This window comes from Gavialis gangeticus, unplaced genomic scaffold, assembly GCF_001723915.1.
Source record: "Gavialis gangeticus isolate Ggan-Ray unplaced genomic scaffold, GavGan_comp1, whole genome shotgun sequence".
Taxonomy (NCBI): domain Eukaryota; kingdom Metazoa; phylum Chordata; order Crocodylia; family Gavialidae; genus Gavialis; species Gavialis gangeticus.
The window spans coordinates 43590859-43605790 of record NW_017728994.1 but is presented as its reverse complement, the minus strand read 5'-3'; the positions used below and the strand labels follow the sequence as shown (position 1 = coordinate 43605790).

The window sequence follows — 14932 nt, the reverse complement described above, 5'->3', positions numbered from 1 at the left end:
CCCCCCCCCCTTGCTGATGCTGCCGATGGTGATGGCAACAGCAGCTTCTTTCGGTCCAGGATTGGAGCAAGGGCAGGGCCGCACATGGGCTGATTTGCCCCAGGCCCCATATCCTGCTCTGGTCACCTCTGCCCATACCCATCTCCTTGAAACTTGGCAGGCTTCATGGCCTCAGCAGGGGCTACCATGCCTGCTGTTTTCACCCTGCTGCGCCTTAAGACGTGTGTGACATGAGTTGTGCTTGTCAGCACCTTGAGGTGCAGTTTCCCAGAAACCTGTACACCTACCTCCTTGAAACTTGACAGACTTTGTGGCCTCAGCAGGGGCTACCATCCCTGCTTTTTTCATTCAAATCAGGCAAGAAATGACAAAGGCATTTTCATGTTTTTCCTACTATAGCCTATAGGCGAAACATTAAAACACATCAAAAAAGTGAAACAGTTTCAATGAAACGAAATGGAACAGTGCTTTGAAACAAAACAAAACTCTGTTCCTTCGAAATGGTGAAACGGAAGTCAAAATGAAACGGTGCTGTTTCACACAGCCCTAATGGATATGCTTTTTCAACAGGTCTGTATTTATGGCACTGCTGCAGTTTTATGGATGGCAGCCAAATGCAGTTTTCCATCTGATCACAAACTAGCGTTGCCAAGGAAACTAAAGAATCTTCTTCTGGATATGGCAAAAAAAAACCCTGAAGAAAGACCTTCCTTAGCTGATGCAATTAAGGTGACTTGATTAAGCAATTTTATATTAGCTTTTCAATCATGTATAGATATGTATTTAGTAAAGAATTAGAATAGGAAAATATTAATTTATTTTTATAATAGCCTGATAGCTCATTATATGATGATCAATCTTTTTTTTTCTTTTCACGCTTTAATGGTGCCCTTGAAAATGAACGGTGTTTGTTTTAATCTATGTTGAAGTTTTAAACCAGAAAGTTGGAACAAGTTAAAAGATTTTATAAATTAGATTTATTTTTAAGTAAAAAAATAAGTATATAGTACTGCTTCTTAGCATCTTATTTAACTTTTCTTACTAATTCAAAATGATGTTTCATATTTTTAGACATCCAATAGTTATCTGTGTGAAGGAGGGATAAACAGCAAAAAGGTTCTGGCTTTGTTGAGTAAATCTGTCTTTAAGGTAGGTGTATTCTTCCAATGTATTATACATTTTTTGATTATCCTTCTACCATATGTTCTAATAAGATTTTTGTGCCTGGCTAATGTAATACTTTTATTATCTCAATTTTGTTAAATCTTGTAAGTAGGTGTGTAGCATTACTCCTGTAGTAACTTCATTAACAAAAATACTTGGGCAGTACTAAGAAGGAATGTTTAATATTTCTTCCTAGAATGAAAAATAGATGTGAAAGTGTTGTTCTATTTTTAGAATACTTTGCAAGTTTTCTGCGCCTACTCTTAGCTATGTATTCTAGTAACTACATTAAAATTCACTACATGTGTATAATTGACTTCCAAAGTCCTCAGGTCTTCAAAGGAATGTTGTCACATTTGGCTTAGAGCACCACTTACCAGGAAGTTGGGTGTTCAATTTTAAGAGTAAGATAATGGAGATTTCTAATGTAGAAATCTAACATATGGTTTAGCAGTCATCAATTTGTCATACTTCTATTTATTAAAATAAAACAGCATTTTTTTTTAAATGAACAATAACAATTTGGAGCCAGGGGTGCATCTACACATGCGCATTTACTGTGCAGTAACTGAAATTACTGCGCAGTATGGGTGCACATCTACACTTGCATGCCTGTACTGTTCAGTAAATACAGTGACTTACGCAGACTTGAGCGTAAATTTGATACCTGCATTACGTAGGTATCAAATTTATGCTGAATAAGTTACTACGCAGTAATGCACATGTCAACCTTACTGCACAGTAACGCTGTGTGTGTGAACTGACTTAGGACTAACTATAGTCCCAAGTCAGTCCGCACACAGTGTTAATGCAGTTTAACATCTGCATGTATAGACACTGGCCTATTCCTGCTTACTACACAGTAGTAAGGTTCATGTGACCAGACTCTGGAATAGACTCCCAGCGAGGTAGGCACCTACCCTGGAGATCTTCAAAAGGAGACTGGATGCACACCTTGCTGGGAGTGTTTGACCCCAGCAATCTTTCCTGCCTAGAGCAGGGGGGCTGGGCCTGATGATCTCATGAGTTCCCTTCCAGACCTAAACTTCTGTGAATCTGTGAATTTACTGCTTAGTAAATTTAAGCCAGCGTAAATGCATGTGTAGACACACCCAGTGAAAGGCAGTGAGTTATCAAATACAAAGAATCCAAATACCCAATATGTAGGAGAAATGTTTTTTTCATTTTATCATTTTGATCCATTTTTTACAAACTTTTAATCTTTCCCTCTTCTTCTCTGTACCAATACATGAAATATTTTGAGTCCAAAGGAGTTAAAATGCTAAAGGATTTTCAATACTCTAAAACTAAACTAAGGCTCTCAAAGATCTTATATCTCAACACTAACATTGTTCTCTTGAGGATGTTAGCTTAATGGAAGAAGTATGTTTTTCTCATACAGCTTTTAGAAGTTATGTTGAAGTACTGTATCCGGTTTTAGGTGTCTGTGTTGCATGCAGTACTCAGGGCTGATGAAAGGCATATGCAATACATGAGACCAGTCTGTAGACCCAATCCAGCTCGGGGAAAGGAGCCATGCTTCTCATCCAGCCCGTAGGGTCTGATCAGTTTAATGCCCCTGGACTATATAGGTAAGGCACAGTGGTTAAAAACTCAGTACCTTAACTCCCAAGAGCCCTAGTAGTAGTCATTCCATTAAATGCAATGACTTGGAGCTCAGAAAAAGTATGGAAGGATGATTTGTCTCAGGCTTTCTGATGGTCTTGGACATGCCCTGTGCAATTACCTTGTGAACCCAGTACACAAAAAAAAATAAAAATAAATCTAAGACTCTAATATAATAATAACCTAATCGTTTTAGCAGTGATGGGTTGGGCAATGCCCTTGGCAAATAGCATAGAGAGAGAAGGTTTAGCATATTTTAAAATTCCTTTGATTCTGCAGCCATCCCGTCATCACCCAGGAACTCAGCGGGCCAGTGACTTGTTTGGTGGTTTCCTTCTTTTACTTTTACTCATCAAGAGAGCAGAAGACAATACTGTGCGATTAATATGAGATGTCACCGGGCATAAGCAGAAACACAACAATAGTTTTAAAACAATACATAGGCTTGGATGTTGAAATATTTATGAATTGGGAATAAAAATCATCATTTGGATAGAACTGATTGTCTGGATTTGGTACAAATAGTGCTACTGACTCTTGTCCCATCCACTTTTACTTAACCCATGCGCAAGTGAGCTATTCCTTTGGAGATTTCAGGAATTCAAAATAATAAAACATTACATTAAAATGTTTTTGTACTAACTTGCTGAGCACCGTTAAAGTAAAATAATTGCATTGTTTATTTAAATTGTGGACCTCCCTTTTTGCTGGTAGGCTTTCAAGGAAGAAGTAAACTCTGTTCAAGAGATTGTTCCTTTTGAGTTAAAAAATAAAAGAAACCGAATGGATGCTTCAGAATCTATTCTAGGTAAGTAATCAGCTGCTTGTTAAATGGTTATTTTCTGTTTCAGTGTAGTGTAACTTCTGTTACTGAATGAGACTTGTCCAAAAATGTTTTTTCTACTTTTAATCAAAACAGATTATTTACATTGTATTTGTATTTGGCATGTATTGTTTATGTTTTACCTAATTCTATGTGTTTCCAGGATTTGTGCCTATTACCAGGGAAAGTAAGCTCATAGCAGTTAAAGGACCAGTGCCTTGTCAGATTTCTTTGAACAGTGAGATGACTACGTTACCTGTTGCATTCACCTCTTCTGCAACTCACTTTAAACCTATTATTCTGCAGCAAAATACAGATATAACAAAGTTAGTATATACTCAAGTTAAAATTGAAACTTCATTCATACCTTTTAACCTAGCTCTCCTTACAAAATACCTTGTTTGTTTTCAGAGAGACACCTGCATCCACTTATGAGGAACTTGAGAAGGAAATTAAAACAGAAATGCAGATAGACACCAACAAATCAGTATTTGTAGATGATACTGGAAACAATGTCACGGAGGCTACAGTTGTTGCTGCTCTTCCTGAAATACCTGATCCTGATTTAGAAATACTAAGCAGTTCATCCCAGATATTTTCAAAGAAGCAAAATCCAAGCAACATTAGTACTTCCACCATTAAATTGCCATTACCATCTAGTTCCTCATGCAGTCTGCAAGAAAACAACACTATATCTGCAGTTTCTTCAAGCTCCTCAGCTTGTTCTACACCATCTAACACTCCTTGTAAAAATAAATTTATTCTCAAGCAGGACTTGGAGACAAGAGTGTTAACACTTGTACCAGTGCATCTAGCAGTATCAGAACAAATACCAAATAAACCTCTTCAATCAAAAATTGCTTATGATTGCTATCATAGTTTGCCTGTGCTTCTTTCAAGTACTGTTGCACGTTATAGAACTGACATAAATCTAGAAAAAAAATCATCCCTTTGTAAACCACAAAACTGTGAACCCTCTAATTTACAGAACAAACATGAAAAAATGAAAGCTAATATCAATGGTTTATCATTGCCTACAACTAATCAAATTATTGAAGCCAGCTATCAAGAACATAAAGAATGCAATACCAGTGTAGAGAACAGTTCACCGTTACCAGGATACCCATCATGTGCATCAATTAATCAAAATTCAACCTGTCTCTTTGATGTAGAAGTCTTATCCCAGCAGAATAAGACAGAGGATACTTTATTACAGAAAGCAGTGCATCTTATTCAGGAAGAGTTTGCATTTGATGGTTATCTGGAGAATGGGGCTGAAGTTTTTGCTATGGGTATGTTTGTTTATCTTTATACATAATATCTTAGATATTAAGAATAATCCTAAATAACTATATTTTATTTTTCTGAACAAGGTAACTATATTTTAACCTTAAAGGATCTTAAGTTTGGAATTTTCTGTGATGCAATCTCTGAGAAATTTTGTGACCTGTATTGGGATGAAAAATTACTCGAGAACCTTTACAAGGCTGTACATGGAAAAACCACCCCACCCTTAAGGTAAGCATTCCTTCCTTTTTCTTCCTGCTTGAGATTTCATCTAACATTTCTTCTGGGTACAAATTTCAGCTGCTTGTTTTAACTAGAAGCAGGAAAGAATAAATATCTTATTTTTCCCACATGTATTTTTACTTCTTGTACACAGCAGAAGTCAGCATAAAATTTTATGCAGTCCCTAAGACATTCATGGCTTTCCCATCAAATATTCAGTGACTTCTCTAATTCATTTTTTCATCCTATTCTCTGGCTTTTCCTGTTCATATACCATGCCACTTTCTCTTCCCTTTTATGTATTTACATAATTGATCGTGCTTCTACCATCTGGGGCAGTTTCCCAGCCTGACTTGACTGACCATAGAAATGTAACCATTCCTCCCTTCCTTCTTCCCTTCCTCCCTATCATTGTTCCTTCTCCAGCTAAAACTGATTGATGAAGGCACGTGAGTTTAAGGGCAGTTATACATGTGACAAATATTTAGTCCTCGCGGCTTTATTTAATTTTATGACGACTGTCACGTGTACAAATACCCTAAATGTCTTTGTTTTAAGTCTTTAAAGGCATTGGAGCTTGAAGACCTACACACGTGCTCTGATGACTAGCAAGGCACTTAATTAAATGCTTGAAGTGAAGCGTGTGCTTAAAAGCTTTGCAGAAGATATTCCTAGCCTTAGCTTCTCTTCACCTCAGCCTTAACATACCTGCAGATTTTTTTTAACTTTCTGACCTGCTTTACCCAATTTGCATAAATTGCCTTGAATAGCCTGTGGAGACATTGATACTCTGTTTGAAAGATGCTATACAATCAAATCTAAGCATAGTGATCCTACTGTGTAATTTGAGCATTCTAGTTTATTTGTATTTTTTTATAATATGCAAGCTAAAACTTTCATTAAGTGCCTAATAAAATTACTTGGCTTTTCTTTTTTGTTCTAGCCATCTGTATACACACAGAATCAGTGAAACATGTGATTTAACTTTTCCTAAAAGTGTATATCCCTTGGAGAGGCTGTAAAGCAAGAAAATACAGTTTTGATAAATTCCCCCCACCTCCTTTTTTTTAGTATTTCATCTCACATCACATTTATGTCTTAAATTGAATTAACATCCTTGTTGGTTACAACTTAAAAGAATGCCACATTTGTAAAACAGCCTTATCAAGGGCAACTGTGTACTGTTTAACTTCAATATGGTGTGTGTTGCTTCCTTATTTTTGTGGGCCATGATATAGACCTGGAAGTCTTGATCTGGAAGCTTTGTACCTGTCACCTAGAACATTGTTTCAGTGAGAGAAACAATGTCTTTAAAAAACCTCCGAAATATAAAGGATCGGTCTATAATGCATACTGGCCTGATAACTCATTTGAGTTTGGATCTTATAAGGCCTTTAGATGTCTAAATCCTATTGCAAATTAGTAGGAATTGGACTCTAAATTCCTTTTAAATGCCTTTGAAAATCCCAGCTTGAAGTGTTGCGGAGGCATGCTGTACTCTGTTATTACAACAGGATTTTTGAGATTTCTGAAGCAGTCATCTTCAAGGTAAATCGTTGCAGCAGTGTATAGCCTTTGAAAGGAGGAGAAGAAAGGGAAATATTATTTCCCGTAACCAATATTAAAAAAGAGGTCCAATTTCTGGATTATACTGAAGAATAACCTCAGGATATCTTTCTAAGGTACTGTTCAGCCATCCAAACAAAGAGCACAATAATTTTAGAATTAAAAACTTAGGCCCTCCTGCAAGTGATACTACATTAAAAAATATGCTTTTCAAGAATGGAAATTTGCTATAGCTTATACTAAGTATTCTTCACAGGTAACATGACTACATATCCTAACTTACTAGAATTTTCCATTTGGTGTGATAGCTCTGACATTGTAACAGTCCTGATAACCTAACCTGTGAAATCTAGTCTCCTTATATTCCTGGAATGTCCTCTTCACTCAGTGCATCCTGTATCTGCCTGGCAACTCTTCTAGCCATGCACTGGCCATACCTCAGCTGTTCAGTAGACTGCAAAATAGAAACTCTTTCCTGCTTAAAGTGCAGAGGGGTGCACAGATGGCCTCACCTGCAAGTCCTAGTCACAATATTCTAGTATAAACTGTTGAAGGAGGTAGGGGGAACTAGAATGGAGAAGCAGAATCAAAAAGCATAGGGTGGGTAAAAATGAATGCGCAGCAGCTGCCTTTGTACGCTGATGATCAGCCTGGACTAAAGCATTTTGAAGGAGGAAAGAGACTTTGGAAAAGAGAGAAAAAGGTATAGTTGAATGGGGTAGGCAGGGAAGAGAGATATAAAAGAACAGAACATAAAGAGAAGGCAACTGTGGCAGGGCACTGTTGCCACTTTAAGGGCCAGAGCAGGCAGCAGCCAGGTGCTTGATTGGGGTGGCCATTTTGCAAGCAGGCTACAAATAGGGTGAAGCAGCTGTTTGCTGCTAGTAGCCATGAGAGAGACACGAGTCAGCCGAGCTGAGGCTCAGGAACACCTTGGAGGTCTATGGGCTGGGGCTATGGAGATGGAGGAGGCTCCAGGTCCTGGGCATGACCCAAAACTGCACCCTGCTAGGGAAGGGAGGTGTGGTGGGACTGCCAGTGACGTGGCAGCCCTGTGAAATGCCAGGGCCACAAACCTCCCTGGTGAAAAGCAGGTCAGGGGTAGCTAATAACCTGCAGCTCCTGCACAGTCCTATCTGAGTAATGTCCAGACCTATGAGAGCTTAGAAAGGCTTGTGGCTCGGTTGCCAGCAGACTTGTGAGGGTAAAAGGAGGCAAGCTGTTTAGACTTGTCCTGAAGGACCTTGACTGTTCCATGCTGGGGCCATGACCCAGAGAGGGGTCAGAAGGGCCCAGGGCCCACTGCAGGGAATGCCCACAGAGCAAAGAGGCTCAGGATCCCAACTGGCCTGAGATGGGGCAAGGGACTAAGGGGGAGCCAAAGTTCCCTAGATGGGAGACCATAGCTAGTGGGGTGAAGGGTACAGCTAAGGTTAGCTGCCTGAGATGCCATCTGTGACGCTTGGGCCACAGTGTAGGGATAGAATGGAGCTGAAGATATTCCCCTTAACTTTGGGGTTCAGAATGGGCAGTCTTCTACCTGAGTAACATCATTTATCATCAAGGCATGGCAGATGAGAGAGGCGGGCAGTTAGCCCAGAGACAGGTGGGCAGGCCGAAATCAAACTGGCCCTGGGGAACACCTCCTATTACAGCAGCCTATATAGAAATAGAATCATACCTACAGGGTACAAGGTGAATACCGTGAAGGATGAGAGGCAAATGTCTTTTCAGCATTGGTTAGGTTGTCTTCATCTAAAAGTTAGATTTACTCTAATTGAGGTATGGCTTGATGTCAGGCTTTTGTCTGAAGCTTGATCCTATGGTAGCCTGGCTGCCTGGAAACAGTCTGCAATCTAATGATGTGTCTTATTTAAAAACATTTTCATGGTTTTGGTAGAGTTGTGTTCAACATTATACAGTATAAGTGGTAGTTAAAAAATTGCAGCTTATCCAGTGAATTTTGACATCAATAAAGCCTTTGAAGACTTTTCTTAAAAGTAGCAAAGCCTAAAATATGCAGAAGTATATTTCATTCAAGAAAAAATTGAAGAAGTCCTAGCATATAAAATGTTATGATCTATAAAATTTCTTTAAATCAATTTTTAAGTTTATGAAGTGTTAATTGCTCTCCATCTGCTTGTATTTTCAGCACAACTGAAACAGATTATTCAAAATGTGACCACATGTTCCAGCACTTGAAGACAGACAGTTTTTTGGCTAGTAGCAGACAGACAAAGGGTGAGACAAGACCTCATGTTAGTATATACTTGTGTGAACTGGAAACCCACCAAGAGCTAGAGCTTAAGGGGGTTGGTGTTTATATTATGCCTGCAAGACAACATTTACCTTTGAGCTTGTGACGATGAATCTGAAAATCTACTCTGTATGTCACCACCCTAAAGGGTTGTCATCCGTTATCAAGTCTGGATTGGACCAAATGTCATTTATTGCAGTTCCAAGTTATTATCATTACTTACTGAGGCATTATGTGAATGTTGAAAAACTCTTGAAATACTAACTGCCATATGTGCATTTTTGTATTCTCCTCTTCTTTTAATAAGTGTTCTGAGGGTTGCTTTGATGGGAAGAGATTCTCTTGTAAATTACAACAATCTTACTAATCGGCTCAGCATATCACATTTAGTTCCAGTAAGAGCCAAGCACACTAGTAAATGCTTGTAATTCCTTATGGGCTACTGTAGCAATTGAAGATTAACTGAGAGGTGAACTAGTGCTGATTCTTCTTTAATATATCTGATCCTGTTATTACCTTGTCTGCTCAGTATGGCCTAACAGAGTCAAAGGAGTTGTTCTGGATAATAAAATAAGTGACCTAGCAAGGAAACTTTCAATTAAAAGTAAATATATTTCTTTCAAAGCTTAGGGCTGAAGGGATTGTACTTAATTCTTAAGCAGTATGCTGTAATCTGCCAGAGTTAAGTGACCATTTTAATACTTGTGATAAAGATTGGTATTAATGAATCAACCTAGAAGATATCTTCCCATAATCCTATTTGTTATCTAGCCAAGTTGCCTACTATCACAAGCAACCACATCACGTAAATCCTATCTACAAACCTTTCAAGCTGAATTTAAAAGTTGTGTTTGCCCCATTAATTCTACTGAGTAGAATTAATGAATACAGTCAAAGATATTAACATGATGCAATCATCATTTAACTTTAAACATTTATACAAAGTTTGGAGGTCTAAATACAGAGACTTCCAGCTCCTTTACCACTATGACAGACAGCAGAAAATGCATACAGTACTTGCCCAAATCCAAGATGACTTTGAATTTAAGATGACTTTCCTCCCCCACTCAGTCTCAGAGCCAGAGTTGCAGTGGCCACCTGTCCATCCCCTACCATATGATACTCAAATCCAAGGCAAGGAGTTTTTTCCCCATGTTAAATGGAGGAGGAGGGGCTCATCTTACCTTTGAGTAAATACAGTACTCTGAAGTTGGAAATTTGACTAAGATTCACAAAAGAAAAAGAAACAAGATTTAGAGTAGTTTTTGGTACTGAAACCAAGTGATTATAGATAGAACAAACTTAATCAAATTTATAACTAAATCCCTTCAGAGGCAAAATGTCCATTTAAAATTTTGTCAAAGCAACCCTTTCCATGTTGTGCATGATAGTCACTTTCCCTCTCTTTGAGATATCAGACAGATACTAAAGACGAAAAAAGGATAGGAAAGAAAAGGTTGTTCATTATTCTCAGATTATAAAGTGGCTGATCCATCATGGATGGGTGCCCCAGGTCAGTAGGTTAGTCATATTGATTGTCATTCTGGAATCTGGCTTTTTTTCTGATCTGAGGCATCATTTAGCTAGTCTGGTCAGGTACCTTTCATTAACTGAGCTTTAAGTTGAAGAAAGTTACTTCTTCCCATTCTGCTTCTGCTAAGTAGCACAGTTGATCTAAAGATGAAGTGAAAAGGCTGAGCCACAAAGATCAGAGGAAGGAAGGAAGATAAGGGAAAAAAAGATCAGGGTCATACATGTCTTCAGGTTGGTGCATTAGGGATTGTTATACATGCAACTCAGCTCAGGGTATCATGATATTATAGTTCTTCTGAAGTGAACAGATAAAGTACAGAGGCCCTAGAGTGAAGCAGAGTGGTCAGTTATCTTCCTCTGAGAATTCTTCTTTTAGTCTCCTTCTCTAAGGATTCCAAAGAGTGGCGATCCACTGAGTAGTCCATGTCCACCTTTTTTATTCATTCATTCACTAAGTTTCAGTATGCCCATGTTGGTTCATTAACTTCTGGTCCCACACTTCTCCTGAATTATATTCCACAGTCCATGATTATATCCAGAGGCCTTTTTGTTTGGACTAGTTTGTCCTTTGTCTTTTTCTTGCACCTTTTCCCATCAATATTTATTGTTAAAGATGCCTGTTTATAAAATATTTCAGTCAGTCATTTTCCAATAATTGAACTCAAAATTGAGGGAGGCTCAGTTACCATACCAAAGACTTCTAATTTCCAGCCTAAACTTACTCATGGCCAGTTTGTACCCATTTTTCCTTGAACTTAAAATGGACAAAGGGGCCTTCTGCCTCCTTGGTCTCTACCCTTTTTGATATAGATGGGAATCATAACCTCTCTTAGCCTCTGTTTTTCTAGGCTAAGCAAACCAGGCTCTCTTAGTTTCCTGTTGCATGAGTTTCTCCTAGATGTCCACTGATACATCAGTCTATAATGTATTGGCACCGATAAAAAGAAAATTGACATTATCAGTAATCGGCTTTTTTTGGCTGATGTGGCCGATTAATGTCACCAATAAATGCTGCATGCATGCGCGCAGGTACCTGACCAAACTAGCTGCAGCATGCTCATGGCCAGGAGTGCAATCCGGCAGCTTGGAGAGCTGCATCCATCTGGTAAGTTTGGGTGGGGGGAGAGGGAAGGGGCATAGGTGGGGCAGATCAAAGCCCCCACAGTGAGTGGGAACTGCAGGGGGGCTGCAGCCATGTTGTAGCTCCCACTCCCAGCACCACCATAGCCACCCACCCCAAGCACAGGCGCAGGCCACCTCTTCTGCTGGGAAGAGCCCAGCACTGCCCTCAGCCCCAAGCAGGCAGCCCACCCTCACCCTATGCACAGATCTGGGGGGTCACATACCCCCCTTGACTCCCCTGGAGATGTGCAACCCTTCCCTCTCCTGTGCCCATTCCCCCCACCAGACTTAGCAGTCAGATGCTGCTCTCCAAGTTGCTGGGCTGCATATTGACCTTTGGACCAGTATCGGCCAATATGACTCGTTAATAATCAGATGTTGGTATCAGCCCAAAAAATCTTTGTCAGTGCATCCCTAGTTTCTCCATTCTGCCCAATTATTGTGGTGGCCTCTCTGTACCTGGTCAAAAAAGATTCATTTAAATGGGAATGTGGGAGGTTAGGCCATAAATAGTATTCAGTAGTCTTACCAGTGTATTGCACAATTATTACTTCCCTATCTTAGCTGAAAGTATGGGACCAGAAGCATCTAGGGAAAATACAAAATAAATATTTAAGATGCAAAGAAAAGAAGAAGGTGTTGGTGATGGGATGTGACATACTTTGTGTGTGCATACTTGTGTATTCTTCTCCTGGCTAACTTGCAGGGAGGGCAAGGAATAATTATTATTCTCAGAAAAAAGATGTGGTTGTATACCTGTTTTTTTGCAGTTCTTTTATCTCCACTGAAGTTCATGTAATTCTCCATCACATGGAATTAGCGAACTGTACTTTGCCATTTGCTGATCTATTAAGGAGTGACATCAAACTGCTGCACAAGCCATAAATACAGTCCCCAAAAAATCAGTTTTGAAAAGCTCTTAAGCTTCATTACTTCTTTCAAACCATGTATGTGACTGCACATGCTCTATGACTTAAAGAATCAATAAACTGATCCCATTCTAATCTGGGGAAATTTTCCTGCCTAGCCAAAGATAGGGTGCGTGTGATACCGGAAAGGTTTATCCTCTACTGTCTGTCAGCCTTTAATGGAAAAAAAATATATATCAATTCACAATTACATTGTGTCATGGGACATTAAGCCTTTTTGCTGACTCAAAATGACAACATGTACTGAGTCAGGCTTTCCTGTGTGTTATGTGTTGTCATTTGACTCTAAACCTAGAATAATCTTGACCCTGAAAGATTGCACCAAGAAAAAAGGAAGTGATTTGATCAGCGTAGACCTTACCTACTTTGTACTCTGACTATCATTTCATTGCTTCAGAGAAGCTTTTGTAAGAGAAGCCCTGGCACAACTCAAGTCATATAGGACTAAGCTGTGCAAAGATAAATTTGGTACTATAAAGACCTCTTCTAACTTATTCTCTGCAGTTTGACCCTAGTGTGTGACCTGGTCCTCTTTGTAAGGACTAAAGAACTTGAAGGATGTGTGTGAAAAGAGCAATAGAACAACTAAGGCAGATGAGGTTCTTTGGGTAAATCTGATATCTTTTTTAGACCAACTAAATAGTTGGAAAAAAATTTCTTAGCAAGCTTTTGGGTTTAAAAACCCTTAGTCAGGCTGAGGAAGCATCTGCAGTTAGTGTGTGCTCTTCCTGGATAGAATGAATAGTAAAGAGGCCAGAAGCTTGTATGCATGCAAGAAAGCCAGTCAGTGAAGATGTAAATTGAGGAGTCAGTGGGTGAGAGAGAGGCTGGTGGGTGGTGGGGAGGGAGTGGGATGAATGCAGCAGGTGGAGAGGTACCTGGGGAGTCAGATGTCAGGCAGGTTATAGTGTGTCATAAATCCAGTGTCTATATTTAGTCCACATTTTTTGTATCTAGGATGTTGATGAAGTGAAGTTCATGGGCTTGTCTGTGAAAAGTGTTTTGTAAATTCCCTTTGAGGATTAGAATTTAGAGATTGGAGAGAGAGTAGTTTTCTTGAGAGAAATTTGTCCCCACCGGTATTTGGGTGTTCTTGTCTTTAATAGATTTCTGGTATGCGTTCATTCTGGTGCGCAGTTGTTGTTTGGTCTCTCCTATGTATTTTCCATCAGGGCATTTGGTGCGCTAGATGAGATGCATTATATTTCTGGAGGTGCAGCTGTAAGATCTAGGAATGCTGATGGTACTGTTGTGGGGCACTGTAATTGGGGGTGGGGGGTGTGGAGATGCGTTGGTAGGTTTTGCATTTTATGTCCTTAGACGAGCACAGCTACAACCTACACCCCCATAGAACACCTAAGTTATTTTCTAGTGTGTGGATGTATTTATGATGTGTTTTTTTTGTTTGCAACCTCTGCACCATACATGTTCAGAGTATATCTTTGTTGCATCTTACAGAAATTTCTAAAACAATGGGTTTTAATTTTTGCAGGGTTTTTTTTGTTGTTGTTCTTTTTTTACCTGAACATTTTACAACATAGAATCAAAAAATACTATAAATTTGAAAGTATTGCCACACTGCTGGTGAACAGAACAAGAAATAGGTGACACAAGTTTACAGAGAATATCACTACAATATCTGGTGGTAGTTGTCATGGCAACTGACATTTTAAAATTATCTGGCGGACCTACAATTCCCTGGTTACAGGGCACAGGTGGTATGAAAATTGCCTTTCGTATGTATGGCATTTAAATCTAACAAAAAAATGTGCCTCCATAAGTGACCTATTTCTTTTCTTTTCTTTGTTCTTTTTTAAAGGAAAAGAAAAACAGGTGGCCTTTGACACTGGGATAGTGCCTGTTACAAATATATCACCTGCTGAAATGGACTTGGATGAGCTTTCACCAGATAATTTTGAGAAGGAACCCAAGCTGAAGAAGGTTATATTAAAAATAGGAACAGAGGGAAAATGTTTACAAAGCAATGGTCATTCTCTCAGTCCAGATTTGGCAGAAGAGAATATAGAGCAAGATGAGGAGACTACAATAAAGGCAGCTGAAAATACCTACCCTATTCCTACCAACCTAACTGACTTTAATAGCTGGAACCCTGGTTGGAGCAGTGCATTTTATGGAGCTGAATGTTATAATTCAGAAGTTTACAATTATGTGAAAAAACTTGGAACACAGAAAGTAAATGACTCTCAAAATATAGAAGCTAAAAAAGTGGTAAGTACATTGATTTTTAAAGTTGACTCAAATTATATTAAAATATTTCTTGGATAAGACTTATTTTCGTATCTGCTGCAGTTAAAGTTAAGAACCCCTTTTGAAAGGTCATCACTTCTAAACACTCTAATAGTGTCTGCTTTCTTTGGATTGTCCTGAAATTTGGTTTGTTTT

At 39.0% G+C, this 14932-nt stretch overlaps 1 protein-coding gene across 1 annotated transcript in view; it reads left to right on the top strand.

The window, feature by feature from the left end:
- Positions 1–14932, top strand: part of KNDC1 (kinase non-catalytic C-lobe domain containing 1) — a 147813-nt gene that overhangs the window by 90735 nt on the left and 42146 nt on the right. The window contains exons 9-16 of the mRNA XM_019502124.1: positions 571–729; positions 1072–1149; positions 3505–3598; positions 3777–3939; positions 4025–4905; positions 4987–5131; positions 8841–8929; positions 14349–14758. Of these exons, the coding sequence (XP_019357669.1) occupies positions 571–729; positions 1072–1149; positions 3505–3598; positions 3777–3939; positions 4025–4905; positions 4987–5131; positions 8841–8929; positions 14349–14758 (2019 nt within the window). The remainder of the gene's footprint in view (positions 1–570; positions 730–1071; positions 1150–3504; positions 3599–3776; positions 3940–4024; positions 4906–4986; positions 5132–8840; positions 8930–14348; positions 14759–14932) is intronic.